We start from the raw sequence: 24,478 nt of genomic DNA, 5'->3' as shown, positions 1-24,478 counted from the left end.
TTTAAGCTGCTGTGCTACCGTCACCATACTGTGCGTAAAAGCAACTGAAGGTCTAACACCATCTTTGCACTTTTCCATCTGTAACTACTACTATTTGCAGTTTCTAATGTAAAGTTGCTTTCCACTCTAGTGGCTGGAGAGTGGGAAAGAAGAAAAGTCTTAAAACCAGTAGATAGAATCCAAAATATTCATTTTAAAATGCAGCAGAGATTGAGATCCAGGCTATTTGCTGCTCTTCCTATAGGCACAATACAGGTAATCTTCGATTTATAACAGCTCATTTAGTGACCATTTGAAGTTACAACGGCACTGAAAAAGCAATTCATGATAGTTTTTCACATTCACGACCATTGTACCATCCCCATGGTCACTTGATTAAAATTCAGTTGCTTGGCAACTGGTTCATATTGATGACAGTATCCCAGGGTCATGTGATCGCCTTCTGTGACCTTCTGACAAACAAAGTCAATGAACAAGTCAGATTCAATTAACAACCATGTTACTAACTTAACAATTGTTTAACAACTGTGGCACAAAACGTTGCAGTATGAGGCAAAATTCACTTAATAACTATCTCACTTAGCAACAGAAATTTTAGGCTCAATTGTGGTCTAAGTTGAGGACTACCTACCATGTTTCCCCCCCAAATAAGGCCTGGTCTTATATGTTTTGGCCACCAAAAAAAGGCACCAGGTCTTATTTGAGGGGATGTCTTCCACTGACTCACCTTGCAGTGGCAGCACTGATAGCTCCACCCAGCAGGAGCCTGCTGCCAGCCCACTTCTCCTGTGGCTGCTTGTCACCACTTGCACACATTGCCCCCGGCCTCCGTTTCTCTGTCAGAGGCATTCAGGAAAGGCCTCTGCAGGTTGTCTGCTATAATCCAGATAACAGGGAGAGGTGAATTTGACAAGAGATCTATCTCTTTCCTCCTTGAATTCTTAGAAGACGGGACCTGCTTACAAACTATCAGGCTGTTGGTTTTGATTATAACTTTTGCTTCATTTTATAATTCAGTATTCTTATCTATTTAAATTGTGTATCTTTTCTTACTGTAGGACATCATGTGATGTTTCGTGACATTTTTTCCCATTCACGGAACTGGGTTGTGAGTGGCCTGTGCATGATACATCCGGCCCGCAGGCTGCCAGTTTGACACTCCTGCTGTAGGATTATGAAACCAATGCAAAAATGGAACCCAAAGGAGCCCTCTACTGGTTAAGGTATCAGGCAAGACACCAGGAGACTGTGAGTTCTAGTCCCACTTTAGGCATGAAAGCCAGATGGGTGATCTTAGGCCAGTCACTCTCTCAGCCCAAGCCCCCTCCCCAGGATTGTTATTGTAGTAAAATAGAAGAAATACTATTATATATGTCTTGTGTTACTTATAAAATAATAAAGACAGAATAAAAAATGAATAATAAAGATAACAGTCTTTGTTGAGACAACTATGCAACTGCAACTACATAGCTTTAGCAGTGCATTTGTACACTGCCTTTTTCCTAAGATTATATACAGTTTTCTGACAGATACAACTGTCTTTCCTTCCACATCAAAGGCATACTTGTTTTTCATCTCTTGTTCTCAAGAGAGGCAAAATCCCTCCTGGTGGTTTGTAACATCTTCTAGTTATCCAGCCACTCTTTGGCTCTGTTGAAAGTTGAGTGATGTACAAATTTAACCACATAAATAAATAAAAAACACGGGCTTTTGAAAATGGTTGGATGATACTAAAATATGCCAAAAGTCACTGGTTGGGATAGATCAGAAAGAGAACTAATTTAATAAGAGAGATATTATATTTTCAAATTAATAAGGATTGTTCAGGAAATATGGAGACGTGACTTAGACAATGTCTTTGAAACAATTAGGAAATCAAAATGAACTCCATCATGTGTAAGGTTTGTATTCTCTATTACAATGGAGTAGAATGCAGCAGAAATACAAGTTCTAATCTGATTTATATTAGATTTATGGTCACGTGAAACCATAGTTGGGTCTAGTAGGCTAGCTTGTGTGAACTCAATTTATCAGGTTGTTGGTTCCTCGACTAAATTCTTGTTCTAAGAAGGGGAAAACATGCAAATCATTTTTATTGGGCTTAGTTCTGCTTATATAGAATTATTTGGCAATGATATGGTTCCAGGTCTTGCTGGAATGTGTGTTACTGCTACACTAAAGATATAACTAGATTTTTTTTTAAGTAAAAGAAGAAAGCCTAAAATGTGGATAAGGATTTTACCAGCATATGTATACATGTAAGTGTGAGACCTTTTCCATTATAATGTAAAATCTTGTGAACCCAAAGTAAATTTATTATGGAACTTCTATGGTCTAAAGTTCACTTTGATTAGAAGCACGATTCAGTTGGCAGGTATATAATAAACAAATAGTGCAGCACAGTAAATAAATCCTGCAGTGATTATATATGCAAAGCAAGTATAGCAACCAATCACTCCAGAAATATTTTTGGGGAGGAAGCAATGGTGGGATTCGGCCAGTTTGCACTAGTTCAAACTGTTAAATTATCCACCCCTATGCTATCAAAGTGGATTCTGGGTGCTGTGGTGCAATGGAGAAATGGGCAATGGAGCAGCCGGCATGAGGGAAGGAACAGGCTTTCCGTCTTTCTTCCTGTTCCTCCTCCTTCCCTTGTGCTGGTTGCTCTGTTGCTCATTTCTCCATTGCAGCACAGTGCCCAGGTCCACTTTGATCATGGATGTGTGTGTAATAATTTGCCTGGCCAAACTAACCCAGCAATCTCTTCACCTTCCCACTGAGCCCTCCAGAGTATCAACTCCTTTTCTCTATGGTAACTCCCCTCCTCATTTCTTGGAAACCTCACCTCTTAAAGGAGCCATGTCCAGAAGGCTGAAACAGCCGTGAGATCAACGTGCAGACAAGCACCCTCAGAAACAGATTTTTGCAAAGGATGAAGATTTAACAATCGGTTTGCTCAGGGTCAGGTTGGCTGTCATGGGAGGCTTGTCCCGCATGTGCGGCAGAGCTGGGGGATGGGTATGGGCCACTCCTCCCACGACAGCCAACCCGACTCTGGGTGAACCAGTTGTTAAATTATTTAAATCCCACCACTGGGGGAGAGATTGATATCACTGAGCTATCTGCCAAAATCCCTTTTCCAATCAGTCAGTGGTGGGTTCAAGTCATACTAGTGCACAATATATCTGAAGGCTGAAATCTTTTGTATCAACATGCATCACTTCAGAGGTGGTATTCAGCAGGTTCTGACCAGTTCTGGAGAACCGGTAGTGGAAATTTTGAGTAGTTCGGAGAACCGGCAAATACCACCTCTGGCTGGAAATTTTACAGTATCCTTCCCCTGCCACACCCACCAAGCCATGCCCACAGAACTGGTAGTAAAAAAATTGGAATCCTACCACTGCATCACTTGAAATGGTTTCACTGAAATTTGATATTTCAAGGCACATAGAGTAGGACTGGATGAATAAATATTTGTAATGCTATTAAAAATACCCTTTTAATCTTACTATACCACGTGCTTTAATGTCAGCAGCAAACATTATTTAATGATCAATGAGTGATCTGCCAGTTTGGCTCTTGGACTGCTTCATCCCCAGATAGTTCATTAACAAATTTTAAAACATTGCTCTCAAAATCCCACTTTGAAATGAACATTGCCCATTTATTCTTATTTTGCTGTTCCTTGTTCTTTAACAACTTCCCTATCCATGACCAACACCTCATCTCATCTGTTAGTTTGCTCAGCAGATTTTAGTAAGAAATTTTGCTAAAGGCTTTTCAAGGTCCAGTACATGTTTGTTAACAACTTCAAAAAAAAAAAAAAGTCTAAAAGGTTAGTCAGTCAAAATTTACTTTTGCAGGAACGCTGCTTATTCTCCTATTTGTTTATAATTATTTTTCAAATATTTTTTCACATGTTACCAAGAACCAACATGAAGCTAAAGGGTGTGTAATTTCCTGCATCTGTCTGATCCTCTTTTTAAACTTCCCTCCCACCCATAGAGACAAAAACTGTAAAAGTTGAAATGTCTACTTTCTAATCCTTTAAACTCCCTTTTTACGATCCTGTGATTCAGGGTAGAGTCGGGGAGACTGGATGGAGCTGAGTGTTTACTGACTGGCTGATTGCACATTTTTATTGAAAAATGGTATAGTATATTTTAAATCTTTAAGAATAGATAAAAGTATCAACAAATTAAAAACACTGAGTGCACTCTGAGTTTGGTTGTCAGGCAATTTAATCAGTGCTAGTAAATGTGTTCAATCCTGAGCTACAAATACTCTCTTCTGTTGCAAATATTATTATCACTTATAGTAACTGCTAGAGCAAACATGTTTGCATGTAAAATGAAAGTAGCTGTCTTCACAATATTTATGGGTTAAGGTCCTTTCAGTTCAAAAAGAATAAGAAACATGGTGTTCACAACCTTGGCAGTATTATCATGGGAGATATAATCCCAAAATATGTGTACCAACAAGGAACCTTCAAATAGATAAACCTACAATAAACCTTGGTTCACAGCTAAACTTAAGCAGCTACGTCGTTCTAAAGAGGAAGCCTACAGAAAAGGTCACAAAATACTATACAACCAGGCCAGAAACATGTTAACAAGAGAGATCAGAGCAGCAAAAAGCAGCTACTCTGAAAAGCTAAGGAATCAGTTCTCGACAAATGAACCAGCAAACATGTGGAAAAACCTTAAAAACATCACTGGCTTCAGCAAACCTCTTTCCCAGGCAGAAGGAAATCAACAACTAGCAGATGACCTGAATGTGTTTTACTGCAGGTTTGAAAAGAAACTACAGCCACCTATCTCCCATATCTTAAACACAGCAACCCACATCTTAAACACAGCCAAGCCTCCTACAACTGGCCCCAATCCATTGGGCTCACAACCTCTGGTGATCACAGAAAAAGAAGTGCAAGATCTATTATACAGACAAAAGCCAGGAAAAGCTCCAGGGCCAGACAAGAAAACTCCTTCTTGCTTAAAAGTCTGTGCTGACCAATTGGTCCCCATCTTCACCTGAATCTTCATTAGATAGAGATGTGCTATGTTCCTTCCTGCTTCAAACGCTCTACTTCATCCCAGTGCCAAGCAGCCCTCCATCAAGGAATTGAATGACTACAGACCAGTTGCTTTAACATCTGTAGTTAGGAATTATTAATTTTCCCATCTTGGATGGATGGAAGGCTGAGTCAACCTTGAGTCTGGTGAGATTTGTACTGCCAAACTACAGGCAGCTGACAGTCAACAGAAGTAGTCTGCAGTACTGCATTCTAACCACTGCACCACTGTGGGTATGAGGGAACTCCAGAAACCTTCTCATCCCTCCTTCTGACTCTCCCAATATACAGATCTTCTAAATTTCCTAAAATTTGCTCAACATAAAAAAAAAAAAACCATTCAAATCTGAAATTAAAAAAGTTCAAATGGGATAGGAAACAGATTTGACAAATCCATTGATTCTTACCTGCTGTCCTGGCTTTTTAGGCTGGGTTCCCAACTGTTGGTTCAAATCATGCTTCCTCTATGATTTGCTGGTTTTTCATAGAAATCTTTGATATAGAATAAATCAAGGTTTAGTGATTTATTATGGATGCGATATGTAACAATCACAATCTGGTAGTTTTCATGTTGAAAAACTTCCATGGCAGAGATTTTATTGCATTCACGTGATTTTTATAGATCCACAATGAAATCACCATCAGTCATAGGCATAACTATTTTTTTCCATCATGTTATACATCCAACTGAATTATTAAAATTATGGAACTGTTTGCCACTATGAGGGGAAAACATGGATCTGAGGCATGGATCCTCCTGAATTCAGTCTTTATCTAAAATGAAATCACATCAAAATCACCATCATATTAGAGATCACATTCATTGGCCTGCAATGAGTCATCATGCAATCATGAATGCAGAGATTTTGATGCCACAGTAGTGAAAAGATTTGACTCCTAATGGTGGCTGTTTACAGATTTGCACTTTTTTTTCATGACATCTAAATGGAGCCATTATCAAATTGTATATAGCCAGCTATATATAATGAATCCAGTGCTAGAAATCAGATTTTCCTGAAATTAATTTTCTACACAATAATTCTGCTTAGGATTTTTATTTGTTTGCTTGTTTCTTATTCCATAAGTCTTCTTATACATCTATAATAGGAAAATAAATCCTGGAAGTTTGGCAGGAAAATTCCTTTTTCAGAAAAGGCCAACTGGGAATTTCTTCCTTATATTGAGAGCTAAATCTACAGGAGAAAAAGATTTTTTTTCAGAGTTACACATGAACTTTCAGAAATAATTGTAGTTAATCCGTTATTTTCATTAATTTGCCTGAGTACATGGAACCAACTTAATCTATTAGTGCCTGATACAGTTCTTCAGTTAAAAAGAAACGAAAGCAGTATTTTATGTCACTTTTTGCCAAGATTCTGCCAACTTGAGGGAAATGTTATCTACCTTCAAGAACAGTATAAGTCTTAGATATTTTTTAAAGTATATCTTGTTCTTTCCAAAATTAGCATCATATTTTTTTGGGGGGAAATTTTATTTACTTATTCAATTTACAGTATGGCCACCTATCTGAAAGATATGACTCTTTGCAAATATGTGGTGTCTTGTTATAAACTATATTACATAGCAATGGAGTTACTAAGTACAGAATAAAGAAATAACATTCAAATAAGTTCTGACAGTTCTTCACCCTCATACTGGGAACAAACACAGCATTTGCCCAATTGTCAGTATTCATATTGGGAACAAATACAGCATTTGCTCCATAATGTCAGTATTCCAAAATCTCTTCCGGTTTAACTAACACATCAGAAGCATTAAGAAATAGGTCATTTGGAAGCAATTATTTTGTACTTCAAAGCTCAAGATTACAAACTACCGGTAATGATATTCCAACTTTTTATTCCTAAGTTATTGTAATTTTTCATTATCTTAATAAAACTGTTCAGTTGTTTATATATTGGAGTTGTAGTTTAAGCCCCACTGTTTCATGTATGCTCCAATAATTTAAGAGTTCCAAAGGCTGTTAGTATGTTTGGTCTACGTTAAAAGATCAACAGATATTTTAATTGCATATTTTGCATTAATAAAAAAACATCATCTGTAATTCTCTAGCATTGTGTTGCAGGAACTTTAAATTCTTAAAATGACCTTCATATAGTGGAAAAATAAAATAATGGTTTAGCAAAGTAAGCCATTTTTTGTTTTTGTTTTTTTGTTACAATACTGTGTATTATTTTGATATTTTGTTACATAGCGAGTACCATCATATGCTACTGATGCTCAGCTTTATTTTTCTGTCTTTGGAAAAATAAGTGATGCTGTTGATGCTTGTCTCATTGCCTGGAAACTGTGGAAATTTGGAACAATGGACTTCAGAAAGCCTGAATGACTTTGGATTTTGAGTACATCTGATTCCAGAGGGTTACCATCTCTTGTTCTGGATAACATGGGCACTGCCCCAAACAGACTTTATGCACAATCTGGTGATCACCCTTGACTCACAATTCCTATTCAAAGAGCAGGTGGCAGTCATCGCCAGAAGGGCCGTTTCACAACCTCATGTTGTACACCAGTTGTGCCTGTTTTTAGACTTGGAGGCTCTAGTAAAGGAGTGTCAAACTGGCGGCCCTTGGGCCGGATGTGTCATGTGCCGCCCACAGCCATCCCACTTCTGTGAAAGGGAAAAAAACATCACGATTGGTCATGTGACAGCAATGTGATGCTGCAAGTTTGACACCCATGCTCTAGTATTATTCACTTATGCCCGAGTCACTTCTCAAATGGATTTTTGCAATGTGCTCTATATGTGGCCCTTAAGAAGCCCATGGAAATGCAGCTGATCCAAAATGCAGCAGTATGGACAATGTATAATTGTGCAGTCTTCAATTATATATTGGTTTCCAGTATGCTTTTGAGTTTGAAGTGTTGCTAATGACTTATAAAGCCTTATATGCCAGGTGATCAGATTATCTGAGAGACTATCTCTCTATTTACATATATCCATCCCATTAGGTATGTCAGGAGAGGCATACTCTTTCCAATCTACTCGGACCATCATGGCGAACTTATGGCAGGTGTGCCAGAGGTGGCATGCAGAACCATTTCTGTCGGCATGTGAGCTGTCACCCGGAACAGATTCACTGCGCATGCGCGTGCACCTCCCGACGGCCAGCTGATTGTCGGGTATCTGCCATGCATGTGCAGGGCTGTGCACAGGCGGGTATGCATGCATAGGGGGTGGGTTTTGCATGTGCATTGCATTATAGGAGCAGACATGCACACGTGCACTTGCGTACTTTCAGCACACAGCCACAAAAAGGTTAGCCATTACTGTACTAGGGAGTGCCACCTAATAGGTTATAAAAAGAGAGCTATCTCTGTTGTAGCACCCACCCTATGGATTATCTTATCCTAAGAGACTTGACTTTGCTAGCCTTTCAGAAGGAGCTGAAAACATGGTTTTACCACCAGACTTTGGGATCAGATTGTGGTGTAGAATCAACGTTCAACGTTCATAATGTGGATGATTTCTAACACTGGTGGATTATCTGCTGTGATTTGAATACAGATTTTAAACTATTTTTATATGCTTTTATTTTTAACTTTGTTTTGTTGGCATTTTAACAACTATGACTTGTCTAGAAACACATGAGATGGCTAGCTATACAAACTGAATGAATGGATAAATAAATGATTGTAACAATGCAGCTCACACAAGATAATATAGCATTTCCTAAGAAAATAGTGGTCAGATCTAATAAATTTAAGAACATTTTGTAGCTGCTGGGAGGAAAGTATCTACTCAAATCTAGACACTACATGCTGGTTTCTGACTAAAAAGTACATTTTTTTTAAATTAATAATCCATCTGTACAGATGTGCTGTACAAACTGATGAACATGGGAGAGGGGAGAATGACCTATAAAAATACATTGGATTAAAAAAAAAACCCAGTTTCTTGTTTTTGGGTCATGGTAATGTCTTTAAGTTGAAGATCCATAATTCAAAAGTGATCAATTTATGAGCTCAGATATATTATGTGTTTGGAAGTTAGAGGAAGACCCTGAAGAAATCCAGAGAATCCACAGTAAATTGTGACCTGGAACCATGATTTGCACTGCAGTGTTTTTTGTTCTCTGATATTTGATGTTGCAAATTTTGCATTATGAAGGAGCCATGAAATACAGTCTTTAATTATTTAAGTGATCATAAATATGATGTATGAAGGCCAGTTTGGTTTAATGATTAAGGCACCAAGCTAGAAACTAAGGGACCATGAGTACCAGTCCTACCTTACGCATGAAACCAGGTAGGTGACCTTAGGCCAATCATTCGCTCTCTTCACTAGGTAGAAGGCAATAATAAACCATTTCTGAAAATCTTCCCCCCAAAACTGCAGGGACCCCAAGGCAAGAAAGAAAATAACAAAACCAAGATAAATACATACTGTGTAAAAGAGAAGCCATAATGAAACATCTAAACTTTTATTAGAATGCATTTTTGTTCATTATTTTTCTGATTTAGAAAAACATGGAAATGTGTTTGATTCTGCAATGGCTCTTAGTTGATTTTTTCCTTATATAGGAAATCAAACAAAGTTTGCTTCTATTCATATTTTGTGGTATTTTCTTTTCCCTTGACTCCCGGAAAGTGCTTGGACAAATCCCTGTAGTTTTCTTGGCAAGGATTTTCAGACATGCCATTAACTCTTCCCTGGAGAAACTAGCACAAGGTCACCCAATTGGCTTTGGGCCTAAGACAGAACTAGAACTCAAGTCTCTAGCTAGTACCTTAACCAATACATAAACTGGATCTCCTTTACCGATGTTGCTTGCCCCTTTATTTTGATACCAATTTAGAGGCACTTTCATCAGTGTAAAATCTGTTAGCATTACCAGCCATTACCTGTCCTAGTTGAGAAGGCAGGGGACCTGCAACGGTCAGAACAGGGGAAGTAAGAGACACAATCGGAACTAGGCTGGCTTTCTGCTGAGTCAAGAGTGGGGAAATCGCTTCGGGGATGAGGGCCACCTTCAGGATGTGCTTCGCGTGTGATAAACTTGGCGCTTTCCCCAAAGCGCGGTTCTAAAATAAACCTGGCTGGAACAGACGCTGGGATTCAAACGGAGTCTCCTTTAACACAAAATTCACCCAGCCGTGCGTGTGCACCGAGTCTAAAATCCCAGCTTAAAAGACATTGTTGGCGTCACTGCGAGCACGTGGTCTTTGACGCTGGCAGAAGGGGAAGCTCTCCTGACAGAACACCCATCGATCAAGCTTCGCAATTATTATTACAAAAGAGCCGGGGGAGGAGAAAAAAGAAGACGACGAAAAAAGAGAGAGAGAAGAGGAAAAGAAAAAAAAAAAAAAAAAAACCCTCCACGACAACAATAACCGCCCGCTCTTTCATCCTCAAGAGCTAAAGCGGCTCTGCCCGCCTTTTCCAGAAGAGCAAAGGCAAAGGTGGCGCTGGGCGGGAGAACCAAGGCACAGGCGGCCGAGCGCGAGATTGCAGGAAGTCCTCCAGCCCCGAAGGAAGCCTGCCAACCTGTCCCTCCAGCCTCGGTCTCTCCTTCGCTCAGGTTGGCCGCAACACCGCGTGGAGAGACGTGTCTGGAACGGCTACAAAGGACACGCAGGCGCGATTCTCACCCCGATGCTTCCTCCCCCCTCCCCCTTTCTCAAGCAAAGCGGTGAACAGTGACTGACAGGTGACTCGAGACCGCCCCCCTCGCTAAGGATACGCACATTCTAGCTATACAGTACTGTCACAGCTTTCTCTCGGCGACTGCAGCGGCCTTGGAGCCAGCTGAGGGACGGGGAGGGGCGGGGAAAATATGAGGCGCCAAGGGATGTTTCTCAGCAAAGACCTGGCTAACCTCGCTTCCGCAGAGAGGCGCCTCTCTCGGGAGTCCGAACAACTGCGAGCTGCCGCCTCCTTGCCTCCTCCCGCCCTTCTCGTCCCCTCCGCCGGGGGCGTAGCGCAAAAAGGGTGCCTCGCTCCCTCGGCTGCCGCTCAACCAAACCTTCCATGGAGGATGCCACCCCCTCCCTGCCTCCGGCTGGTACCAGCCGCTCTCCCACCTCCCTTGCCATTGGTGGGGCGCTTGGGTCTGGCTTCTCCCGCCGGCAGGAGCCCACCCCTCCCTTCCCCTCCTCGCCGCGCCCGCCTGTTCCAAAAAGGTGGACGAGCGGCAGTGCTACGCCCGGTGGCAAGCGAACACCTGGGAAGAAGGGCAGAGGCGCTCGAAGGGGGCGGGCTTCTTTTGACAGTGATTGGCACGTCGGGCTCCGGCCAATCGTGGCGGAGCTAGCGCTTGTGGCAAGGCGGGCGGGCGGCAAGCTTAGGCAGGCGAGGATAGGGTGCGCCTCGGACTGAGCGGCGCTCTAGTGGCTGGGGTTGCGTGAGTGAAAGGAGAGACCCTGCGAAAGGGGTGGCGGCAGCGAAAGAGGGAGACGACGCCGAAGAGGAGGCGGCGGCGGCGGCGGAGGGCAGGGCGCAGCCCGGAGCTTGTACAGTGGCGGCAGCGGCAGCTCGTCTCCTCTATGCTGTTGTTGGACATATGCGTTTTCCCTTCCCGTTCCTGCAGCCTGCTTAACCTCCCGCTCTCCGCTCTCGCTTTCCCTTGGTTGCAATTACTCTCCTCGGCCCGCATTTCTAAGAAGAGCGAGCGAGCGAGGCGTGATTGACATCTCGAGGGGGCAAGGGAGTTAAAAAAAAAAAAAATCCGGAGGAGGAGCGGTGGTGGCGGCGAAAGCAGGAGAAAGCCGAGCCAAAAAGGAGGAGGAGGAGGAGGAGGCAAGGTTAGACGCGGCGAGAGTAGCAGCAGCAGCAGCGGCGGCGGCAAGGCGTGAAAGTTGAACCGGTGCTGAAGTCGGGGCGAGGCGCCGATTGCTTGCCCGTTGTTCGCTGCTGCAGCCGCCGCCGCCGCCGCCGCCTTCGCGAGCTTTTGTGTCTGGCGAGGGAGAAGAGAAGCGAGCCTCCGCCACCTTCCTCTTCTCCTCTCCCAGGTTGCTGGAAATGTCTGAACACAAGGCGCTCGATCCGAAGATATCCACGACGGACAGGGTGGTGAAAGGTAAGAGGTGAGCTCGGCGCCCGCGGACGCCCAGCCGGCCTCGGGAAGGAGCCGGGGTGGAGGGGAAGGGCCAGAGCCGCTTTTGGCCGCCTGCTAGACGGGCAGACTCGTTCCCGATCTCCCTTTCCTCCTTTGCGCTATAACTGGAAGGGGTGGGGGGAGTCGGCGACGGGGGAGGAAGTGTGTGTGTGTGTGTGTGTAAGAGGCTGACATAGTCCGGGCGGTGTGTTTATTTACTGTGGCTGCGGTTGCAAAATGAGTAAGGCGTATGGGGGTGGGAGGGGGGAAGAGAGCGCGAGGGAGAAAAGAAGAAAGGAGGAGGTCTGTTCGAAATAGGAAGTGGGTGACTGGTTAGGACTCCATCGGGGGAGGAGGAGGAGGAGGAAGGGGGGAATGACCAATAGATGGGGCGCGCTGCACTACCGGCGTAGGCGGGAGAACGGCTTTAGGTGCAGAGGGAACACCTCAGGGACGTTGCTGGGGCTCGATCGGCAAGCTGCGCCTCCTTGGGGGGAGTGGGTTGCAGCTTCTGGAAGGCACCCCCTCCTTTTCTGGGGTTGTGGTCTTCCGAAGGCTTGAAGCACACGTTCGCCCTCGCACACACATACACACCGCCTGTGCTTTTCTCGCGTTGCAGCAATTTCCCAGCCTCGGCATGGTTGCGCGGGATGGGGGAAGGCGGGGGAGAGGAGGAAAACCCTCCGTTGCTTTCTTTGCGCCTGGAAGATCCGGAGGAGGAGGAGGAGGAAGGGGAGGAGGGAATTCGCACCAAAACTCCCTTCCTATTCCTCGCTCCCCCTCCCAGGTCCTCGGGGCATTTCCATCTTCTCCCCGCCCACTTTTGGGGTGGGTCGCTCTCTTGAACGCGGAGCACTTCGAGAAGTCTATTTGGGTTCGCTGCCTGTGCAAATAGGCCTCTGTGGGGTGTGTGTGCGTGCGTGCGTGTGTGCAGCTAGAATTCGACAGTCGGATCTCCTCCCAACAGATCTGCTTCTCCCCCCTACTTCCCTGCCATTAACGTGTTGCTTGATATGTATGACAAGCTGGAGGTAGTGCCTGGAAAGTCATGGAGGGAAGGTGCCTGGAGTGGGAGGAAGAAGGGAACATGAGTGGGGGGGCTGGTTCCCCCTCTGTTGCCTACTCTTTTTCTGCCCATTGTGTGATTTGCAGAAGTACAAGAATTTACCTGCGCAAATACAGCTCCCTCCCTTCCCTCCCTCCTTCCTTTTTAGCTTCTCCCCCCTCCCCCCACCAACCAGGAAATGCTGATATGGTAACAGGCAAGCTTATGCTGCAGTGGCAAAAAAAGAAATCATAGAGTCCTACCATCTTATCACTAGCTAGATCCATCCTGTTCTGGATGAAAAAAATCTGCATTTTTCATCCATGAATCTCAGGCTGCTGCAGTTTAAGAGAGAAACGGAAATGCACTGGTCCTCCAGCAAAGGAAACAGAATTAAAAGTGATACACTGTTTCCCACATAATTTTTTATTTTGTATCTGTCTTTTCCATACCCTAAATACATATACAGCTCCCAGAACGGATTGGGTGGACTTTTAAATTCTCTAAGGCACCTCAACTTTAGCTTATTTCAGTAGGGTAAAATGGGAGATTACCAGAAGATTCTATGGCAGTAATCAAGTTTGTTAGACTAGGAAATCAAAACAAAAGGAATAAAGGGGCAAAAAAATCAACAGTAGAAGTAGGTAATCGTAAACTATGTCCATGTTGTCAGAAAATTTAACTGGATGTGGCCATGCAGTCACCAGGAGTTTAACTTAACTCAGGGGACATTTTCTCTTCAGTATACCTAGGATTCTAGCCTTGTTATTTCATTTTAAATTTATTTTAAAATTGTGAGAACTTAGGAATTGTACCAAGTGGGTTGTCTACTCCCCAGTGAAACAAATACATTTCTTGTTGCTTTTGGTCAGGTAGAGAGTATGCCTGCGTGGTGAAAACAGTTAAACATGTCAAAGGAATATGCATATTACTGGATTGTGTTAGCTGGGTTCACAGATCTCATTTAAACAAAATGTGACTTGTTTCACTTAGTATAGCTCCCCAATCTGAACATCTTCCAAATATGAACTCTAGGTCAGCATTCTTCAACCACCATGACTGGGAAAAGTTTTAACACCTGTATGGTGAGCAAGGTGAAGAAGGAAGGCTTGGTTTCTTGAATTAATCAACCTACCCTATTTTGGAAACACTGGTTTGTAATATAATGTTAGGCAAACCCATTGTTGTGATGGGTTAAGCATGCTGTGGCTTATTGTGCAACTATTGAAATTCTTTTAGAATGTATTTGCTCCCATTTTCCTAAAAAGGATTAGAATCAATGGAGTTTGCAAACCTCAAGAATAATAATGGCCAGCTAGAAGGTGTTTATCTGAGGTGGTGTAAATATTGATATAGTATTATTGGTTCTCCTACATCTTAATCCTAATGTATGATTTTGCCAGCATTCCAAAGAAAAAGAATTTGTCCTTTAAAGCTCTAAAAAAATTTTTTTTTAAAAAAATCAAAGCCTATTTATTTAGGGAAAACATAGTTCCCTTAAGCTCTGTGGAGTGGGCTGAATAAATATTAAAGAGATAGTGTCAGAACCTGTATTTAAACTGAGCAAATCCATTGAGCTAAAACTGCCTGCTTTCTGATCCTTAATATCAACTAAGCCTTCCATTTTCAAAGGTCTGAATCAGAGCATTGTGTGAAGTTACATCTTTTCATCTTATCAAAATCTAGAAACCATGGGATTTGAAAATGGAGAGTTATCTTAAGTGTTGCGGAAGATTCCCTGCTGTTTTAGGAGGAAATTCAATAGGCATTCCCTGGCAGATTTTTTTTAAAAAATGAATTGATTAGCTATGCCTAAATGTGCTATGCTTGTGGCCATCACGTTCTGTTCATTAAAGCAGCAACATTGAAATTCTAAGGAGAAGTTCTAATATATACCTATCTGGGGGCAAAAACCCACCACTGTTAATTCAGTAAGGCATCCTTAGTAAACGTGTAGGATTAGATTGCATTCGAAGTGAGATAATTAACTTGCTGGAATCTTCATGTTTATTTTCTCAATTAGACCAAATGAACTTGTCATTTAAAAGGTGAGTTTGACATATCATTTCTCAGTTTATTCATCCAACATTAACAGGAACTTATGTATCCTTATTTTGCAAGCATTTTTTTCCTCCTGTGGCAGATATAATGAGTCCGTAATTTGTTAAGTGTCTGCTGAGATAACTCTTGTCCTCTAATACACATTTTTAAAGAAAATATAGATATCCTTAATACTTTTTTGCCTTTTATCTTCTTCAGATTAACTCTTACACTGTCTGTCACAATAAGATTGAGGCAGTGCAGTAAATGACACTCTGCTGTTACCCAATGTTAGCTATGGTAAAATGCTATGGGATTCTCCACAATCCTGGCATTCTTTGGGGGACTGACTTTTTTCCCTCCAGAATATTAATACCTACCTATGCATACCTAAGTACAAGATGAATGTTGCATTTGGTTCAATTCCAAAAATGGGACATTTGGAGCAAAGTTGTCCAAATAAGGAATATCTTTATGACTTAACTAGTTGAAACCAAACCTCTATGCAATAATTAGACCGAATTGAGATTTCATGCATGGTACAAAATATTGAGATCCTACAGTAAGCAAAGACATGTTGGTTATCTTTAATATAAGTTTTTGCATGCTAATTAAAAAAAAACCCTCGGTTGCTTTTCTCAGGAGTAAAAGAAATGTTATTTGCCTGTGATCATGCTTGTCAAAGTGGCAGGCTGTGTTTTTCTTGTAAACCTGGATAATTACAAAAAGTACTTTCAGAATAATGAGGATAAAAGCAAACTTTCCCCTCTATCAAAGAGGAGGAGGCAGACTTATCATCATTAGCACCATAATTTAACTTACAGTATTGTTCTGGAATATGTGGCCCATATGCATGGCTTTTATGGGACAAAAAAAATCTTCACTTTAACCAACTTTATCGTAGCACATAGTTTATTATGTATTAAAGTCTGTTACCAGCTTATTCATCTTTATGAACCTTCTGAGTAGATGCACAAATCCTTTATGTAGAGAGAGAAATTTCTATGCATGGTATGTTAAAAGTGGCAGCTTAATCTTTGATTAGCTTTCTGTATTATGCTAATCTATCGTTTGGATTTAGCATATGCAGTGAATTGAGCCAATGTAGTTTGTTCACCATAGTTTATGGCTATGTGCATTGTGTGAATGCAGCCAGCTTCAGTTTATTCTGCAAACTATGTTTAAACATATCATGGCTCATTGCAGTATTAAATCTGGAGTGTGGGTAGCTAAGAGAACCTTTTGCTAGCTTTGATCTAGAAACACTGTGTGAAGACACTTTGTATTACAATAAGAATACAAAGTAGTATAACTGTTAAATGTTCAGTTCAAATTGCCGAGCTTGCTACCTTTTAACTAGTTGTACTCATTTTGAATGAAATTATAGATCTGAAAATCTTGTGTATTTTTTTTCACTCAACATTTACCTCAAGAAGCTCTCTATGGAGTACTGTAATGTGTAAATGCTACAGAGAGAATGTCAGTCCCACTCATATTATTAGTCTTTTCAGAGTTTTTTCATTTACCATTTAGATTCTGAATTAGTACTCCAAACCATTTTGGGGTTGCAGAGAAATAACAGTGTTGTTTCTGATAACGACCGATAACAATTGATCATTTCTTATGAAATACCTAGTGATTTTTTGAGAAATACTAATTTCATTTTTTTAATCTAGACTAATCTTTGGTGCATTCTCAAGTGAAGCTAAATCAAAAATCTGTTTAAATAGTATGGACTCTATTTTACTCCTTACATATCTGATTCTTGAAATCAGACTTAGGCTTATTATATCCCATAAATTCAGAGTAAACACCATCTCACCTTTATAGAACCAAATCTGGAATTGTAGGACTACACTTGATTATAATTGGCAATTTCTATAGACCCCAAATGGCAGCTGCCGAAATAGGTTGACATGACTGTTGAGTCATTGTTTCAAATACTCCCTACCCCCCACCCCACCCCCCCAAAAAAACAGAAACAGAAAGACCAAGAGCAAAAAAATAGAGAGAGTAGAAGGAATTCCCGGCAGGCTTGACTGTGCTAACTTCTGGCAGGTGATGGTGTGACTAATCTGTTGGCCTCCAGCGGGCTACAGTGGGCCCCATTGGTGGTATGCTGCTGGTTCACACCAGTTCTAGCGATCCGGTAGCGCTGGTCAGCAGTTGCCTGCCCCTGCCCTTTCCTATCCTATATTTCCTTTGTTTGTAGCTCAGCTGACAGGCACAGCAGAGTGGATTGCCGTGCCTCAGCTGTTTTACTCACCAGTACTGAGATGGTAAGCTAAGTGTTCAAGCTTAAAATTGCCTGTTTTAAAACATGCCCACAGAACCAGGAGCAAGAATTTTTTAATTCCACCACTGGTGTGACTGGTCTGATTCTTTGGTTGGCAGTGCAGCAATACATCAGCACTGAAGCAACCATGCATTTGCCAAATTTTAATCCCATGGAAGTCATGGGTGCCAGATTTTAAATGCATTAGCCCATTTGAGATGTATTGGTTCAAAATTATTGCCCCATGATGCATTATTTTACCCAGTGAACAGTTACAGACATGGGGGTATTAATAGCATATAGATAGTAATTCTAAAACTTCAGTTAAAACAGCAAATGATGTAGGATATGGTAGCTTTTGCTTTAGCATGGTGTATGGCCACAACCATTGTGCTCTTGATTGGGCAAGAAGATGGAATGTTGGTTAAAGGAAGAAAGAGCTTAATTAATAGTACAATTGAGCCAAATATTGAAATCCTTTTGCATTAAATGGGAAGAGTTTTAATCATCAGTTTGAAATCAGTTGACTAGTCTTAAACCTGGAATGCACTGACTCATGAGTAAGGGAGAAGAGTATTGAACTAATTACTATTCTGAGATGGAGGTAAATATATTGTTTTTGACAAGTTGGATTTGGATCTACCAGTATCAGCATAGCAATAGGAACTGCATACATACTGTTTTCTTGGTTGTTTCTTACCAAGAATCAAAAGTTTATATTACTTAAAATAAACACTATACTTATTAGAGAATTATTGGACAATCTGGGAAAGTCTCTGGATTCCACAAGATAATGGAAGTGAGATAATTATATGATTTTTGCAGATTTATTTCTACCATCATTTGGGGATGATTTGCCTTAAGATGGGACAAACTGTTTGATAATGGCTGGAATATACCCTCTTCTTAATGAGGGATATTTTAAATAAGTATTCCTGCTTGACTGTTTTTCTTATCTCTCACCTGCTTCTTCGCCTTTGGTTCCCTGATGAACCATGACTCCCGCTGCCAAGTACTTCTATTTTCTGTGTAAGAAAGTTTTTAAAAGTATTTGGGGAAAAAAAAAAACCTTGCAGATACCTCTGTTCAGGCCTTTCTACCCAGTTCACTTTGTTCTGCCCTGTTCTCTATTTTTTATGCTTCCAATTAGTACAGAATCTTTGGTACTAGGATTTTAGGAAAGGCCATAACTCTTTTGTGAGCAGCTGACCTGTTCATAGTGGCAAAGTTTTGCAGAAAGGTACTTGATCTCTCTCTCTCTCATTCTCTCTCTTTCTCTCTCTCTCATTCTCTCTCTCCCTCCTCTGTTAGAAGTATTTCTAGGCACCAATATCATACAGCTTTGCCCACTTCCTTTATTGCATGATGTGTGCAAAAAAGAAACTAGTTATCACAAGACATTCTCTGTTTCTTTATTAAGGTACTTAGCTTCATGGAGGAAAGAGGAGGCAGACCTGTAAATAATTCCCACTTAAGGACTTTTGTGGCAGCTTTTGGGCAGTCTTTTTTCCATTTCTACTGTATATTATTTAAATTGTTTTCATACTGTGAGAAAAATGTACATTTGGTTAAATGTACTTATTGTCAAAGTATCCTTCAGCAGGTTTAATTAAAAATAATGAGAATTGGAGGTTCCTGACTTTTGTGCCCATCCACTCATTAACATGTAGAAGTATTTTGATCACTCATTAAAAGTTAAGTATTAGGTTGGGAATGCACTTTTAATAGGATTTTTGTCTTTATTTTAGCCTGAATTGTACAAATATGGCAGAATAAACTTTAAAGCTGAGGTAGATATTTCTTATGAATCATGTTGAATGGTAATGGTTGACTTACAATAGTTTATTTAATGACCGTTTTCAAGTTACAACTGCACTGGAAAAAAAGGACTTACATTTTTCATGCTTATGACCATTGCAGCATCCCCATGGTCACATGATCAAAATTCAGCCGCTTGTCAACTGGCTCATATTTATGACGGTCGCAGTGTCCAGAGGTCATGTGATCCTTTTGCGACCGTATGACAAGCAAAGCCAGATTCATGTTACTAACTTAACAACTGCAGCAATTCACTTAACAGTGGCAAGAGAGGCTGTAAAATGAGGCGAAATTCATTTTAACAACTATCTTCCTTTGCAAAAGAAATCTTGGGCTCAATTGTGGCAGTAAGTCAAGGATTACCTGTATTTTTTTTCTTTTGCATCCTTCGAGAAGCCTCATAAAGACAGATGGAGGAAGCCACAACTAAAAACAGCAACAGCGGATGCCACTTCAAGGCAGACCTTCCCAGGCATGGTATCTTATGTGGTTGAATGAGTTACGATTTGAAGGCGTGTCTTTGGTTTTTTCTGTTTCAGAGACTTCTGAGACTTCCACCTTTTTGAAAGGATTTCCATTAAATTGAACGTTATTTCACAAAATTCTTCAGCTTGATATTGAGGCTGTAACTATGAGTAGGAATTGAATGTGGGTACCATCTAAGCTTTTCCACAAACAGCATAAAAGACAACTTGAGGCAAAAGCCCAATATTTCTGTTGTTAGGTGAGTTTTGCCCCATTTTATGACCTTTCTTGCCACCGTTGTTAAGTGAATCACTGCAATGGATAAGTTAGTAACCCATTTGCTAAGTGAATCCATAAGACCGGGTCTTATTTGAGGGGAAACACGGTAGGTAGTCCTCAACTTGGACAACAATTGAGCCTAACATTTCTGTTGCTAAGCAAGATAGTTGTTAAATGAATTTTGCCCCATTTTGCAACCTTTTGTGCCACAGTTGTTAAGCGAATCACTGCAATTGTTAAGTTAGTAACCCATTGGTTAAGTTAATCTGCCTTCCCCATTTATGTTGTTTGTCAGAAGGTCTCAAAAGGGGATCATATGACTTTAGGACACATCAACAGTCATAAGTATGAACCAATTGCCAAGCAATCTGGATTTGGATCGCATGATCACGGGGAAGCTGAAAAGTTTGTAACTGTGATAAATAGCCATAAGTCACATTTTCAGTAACCTTGGTCACTAAATGAACTGTTGTGAGGTGAGGACTACCTGCATTGTAATTTGCTATATCATTTTGAGTACGCTGTACCATGAATTTGCCTTTATCTTCATCTCTAGAACTTCCAACCCAGTCACAAAAATCAGCTGAAGAAGACCTTTTACTGTTCTTCCTGAGTCTAGAATTGACAATTAGCTAGAAGTTGAGCAGGCTTACTTTTTAGCATTAAATATGTATCTGTAGTCTGTCTGAGTGCTATTGCTAGACCACATAAAAGAGACATACTTACATAACAAAACATGGATCCAGAGGATAGAATAAGTTGTCATCATTGTGTTTCATTTTGCACTTTGTCCTGAGCAAGGCACTATCTTGAATAGCAATTTGAGGGTACAGTTGTTATATCTGTCTTATGTAAGCCACTCTAGAGGCCTCTATTCTTTTTACCAATACTTTCAATCTGAGTTTCATGTTTTCTTAAATCTCTGAACAAGAAATTGCGTTAAGTATGGATTTTAACTATCTTGTCTTCTGCACTTCTTTGTCTTTGAAATAGTGAAAATTAAGTGTTACTTAATGGACAGTATCTGAGCCTATTGTGAAAACTCTGTGTGCATTATTAGTTGTTTTTTTTAGTTGTTTTAGCTGTTAGTGATGGAAATCACTGGCTTGGTTTACAATTTGTTTTCTGGTTTGATAATGGATATTAATCCAGATTTCTCCAGATATTTTATTATTGAGTCTGTGGGTACTGAGAATCATAGTATAGAATATTCAGAGGGTTGCAGCTTGAAAAGTTGCTTTATTCAGGCTTGGGATCTTTAATTAAACCTAAAACACGAGATGTCCATTTCAGAGTTTATAATGTCTGTATAATCATTTAATGAGGCCACATCTTCAAGGATGAACTTTCACCAGCTCAGGGATTTCAACTCTCGGAATTTTCAGCAATAGGAATGCCTTTTGCATCTGCCTTTCTGTAATAGAAATATTATCATTTAATGCTGCAGCTAAACAAAACTTATAGTTGGAACATCCTTCAAAAACAAAGAGGCTTCCTTTCTGTGTAAAAGTAATTTAAAAATCACTAGCATCTGCAGAATGCTACTTCAGCTGGAGTCCTAATGTTAGAGCTTGCTTGTGTAATTGTTTCATTTATTACTAATTCATATGGCCGCTTATCTCAGTCAGCATGGTGTATATCAAAAAGATAAAATGATAAAGAAGTCAAAAACAGTCACTTTTAAAAAGTAACACACGCGCACGTGTGCCCACGCACACAAGCACACACACAAGAAATTAGATCAACAAGGGAGCCACTTCAAGATTTCACCAGATCCCTCAGGACCCCAGGCCTGATGCCATAGCTAGGTCTTGAGGGATTTCTGAAAAATAAGCATAGGCCTGCAACTGGCAATCCCCAAAATGCAAAGCTGCTCAGTCAAGAGCTGTTGACATTGGATATGACTTCTACAGCATTACTTAATTCTCCAGTGTAGGAATGGAGATATATAATTGGGGTATCATCAACATACTGGTGATATCTTACCCAGGTTATTTATTTATTTATCATATTTAAGAACCACCCATGTCCCTCACAGAGGGTTTTCCTGATTTGGATGAATAGTAAATGAAAGGACCTAAGATATTGTTGAACTACTGTACAATTTTTGTTTAATTATGCAGCCTAACTAGATACTTAAATTGTGCTATTGCTATAGCAATTTTTAAATTAGGTAGGAAACAAAGGATTCCTTGTTCGTAAACATAGATTTTTAAAAATGTTAGATATGTAATACTATTTAATGGTTAAAAAAAAATATCTTCTTAATTATTTCTACTATTATGCTGCTGCTACTTGTCTATGTCAAGGGGATTCTGATAGCTACTTTGCATTAGCATATTTATATAATATTTTCTGGCCCTCATTCCTCTGTCTACTCATAACTTATGTTCTACAATGCGTGTTGTTTGATGGGGCATGATTTTGGCTATCAACAGGAGCGTGTGTGTTGAGTTTAATGAAAAGTAGGTCAGTGTGACATGATAATACTGTTCCAATATCTAATGGGTTGCCAAAAGAAGAGGGGGTCAACCTATTCTCCTAGGCACCTGAAAATAGAACAAAAAGCAATGGAAAACTAATCAAGGAGAGAAGCAACCTAAAACTAAGGAGAAATTTCCTGATAGTTTAGAACAGCTAATCGGTGGAACAATTTGCCTCCAGAAGTTATGAATGCTCCAAAACTTGACTTTTTAAAGAAGAGATTGGACAACCACTTGTCTGAAACCGTATAGGGTTTCCTGATGGAGCAGGGGCTTGGACTAGAAGACCTCCAAGGTCCCTTCCAACTCTGTTATTCTAAGTCATTGCTGGCATATTTGAAAAAGAGACAGATTGTCTGTAAAACAAGAGGGCCTGTTGCCAAAAAGAAGAAGACCAGGATTTAAAAATCCAATAAGTGTTGTAAGAAGGAAGAGTGAAAAGAGTACAAACAAAATACTTAATTAAGACTAAGTTATCATTGGACATAATGTATGATGTTTGCATTACTTTATCTTGTGTTTTATTAGTAATGGCTGGGATCTAAATCATGATATGCAAGAAGCAAGTTATCCATAATGTTGGACTAGCTGATACATTCTCTTCTACTTTCTCCCAAGTGTAGTAGAATAAATCTCCCTGAAGTCATAAAAGAAGAAGTACAAATGAAGAAGTAGTAAAGTGCTGCTATGGAGTAATGCTTTCTACATCTCCATGCAGAGTGTTTGGTCGTTCAGGTTCACTGGAAGAAATTGCGTGACTTTGGGCTGTTACTCTCTTTCAGTCTAACTCACCTGATAGGGTTGTTGGCATGTAGAAAGTGAAAGAAGAACTGTTGGGTATATAGTTATTTGTAAAAATAAAAAGGTAGGCTACAAATAAATAAAATATATTTACTGAGAAATATTGAGTGGTTGTACTGCATTATTGGGAGTCAATATAGTGGGTGCTTGATTTGAAGCCTTAAAAACCTAGTATACAACTGTCCTTTGATTAAATCTGATATCCTTAATTAACACATGCTTTTTAATATATTTCTGGGTGAAGAAGTCACATTTGAACATTGTACTGACTTTGTTTACATATATTTACATTTTGTCTAATAACTATTTCAGTTCTTCAGAAATGTTTTGTTATAATTTACCTGCCACCTGTCACTTATTTTGTTCAGCATTGTTTTGATTCATTTCTAATATGTAAGTTGGTTTTAGTTTTCTTTAAAATAAATTTTATAAGACTTCTTCCAGCAAAGAACAGAAAATGCAAATAACAATACAACTTCAAACAAAAGAAATAAAACTAATAACTTTATTTCAAGTTAGGTTCATGTTTGGAACCATTTTTGTTCCCTTTGGCATGTCATGATGGTAGATTACTTATAGATATTGGTTTATATTTTTTCATATATGTTTTAGGTATTTTAATTTTTATATATATATATATATATATATATATATATATATATATATATATATATATATATATATATATATACACACACACATACATACATACATACATACATACATACATACACACATGGCATTCGGCTTTGTTCAGGTATTTTTCCATGTCATAGTAGTTGTGCTTTTAAAGTTGTAGCGACGTTCAGCAGAATCTCATCTGCCATCATCAGCCTGATGATGGCAGATGAGATTCTGCTGAAACGCTGCTACAACTTTAAAAGCACAACTACTATGACGTGGGAAAATACCCGAACAAAGCCGAATGCCGTACATGTAAGTACCCGCGAAAACTTAAGAAAACAAACACACACACACACACACACACACACACATATATATATATATATATGAAATGTATTTTGATTGTGTGTGTGTGTGTGTGTGCGCGCATACATAAACACACACCTGTTATATCTTGTGCCATGCATAACTAATTAGTTCACAAAATTCATACGCATAAGTCATTTATATAATTATATA

The 24,478-nt window shown here is 40.1% G+C and overlaps 1 protein-coding gene across 10 annotated transcripts in view; it reads left to right on the top strand.

Moving 5' to 3' along the window:
* The first annotated feature begins 11,046 nt into the window (after window positions 1-11,046).
* PPP3CA (protein phosphatase 3 catalytic subunit alpha) overlaps window positions 11,047-24,478 on the top strand; it is a 197,133-nt gene continuing 183,701 nt past the window's right edge. For 5 of the 10 annotated variants that reach the window (XM_087935938.1, XM_087935940.1, XM_087935937.1 and 2 more), the window contains exon 1: window positions 11,352-12,111. In XM_087935938.1, coding sequence (XP_087792064.1) covers window positions 12,054-12,111 — 58 coding nt within the window. In that variant the 5' untranslated portion in view covers window positions 11,352-12,053. Of the gene's footprint in view, window positions 12,119-24,478 lie in introns of all 10 variants that reach the window. The other 5 variants (XM_087935942.1, XM_087935943.1, XM_087935941.1 and 2 more) reach the window with 3 other exon arrangements.

Source organism: Pseudonaja textilis, chromosome 6 (genome assembly GCF_049901715.1).
Source record: "Pseudonaja textilis isolate UNSWEBS1 chromosome 6, rPseTex1.2, whole genome shotgun sequence".
Taxonomy (NCBI): domain Eukaryota; kingdom Metazoa; phylum Chordata; class Lepidosauria; order Squamata; family Elapidae; genus Pseudonaja; species Pseudonaja textilis.
The sequence above is the reverse complement of the archived record's forward strand: the minus strand, read 5'-3'. Positions and strand labels throughout refer to the sequence as shown.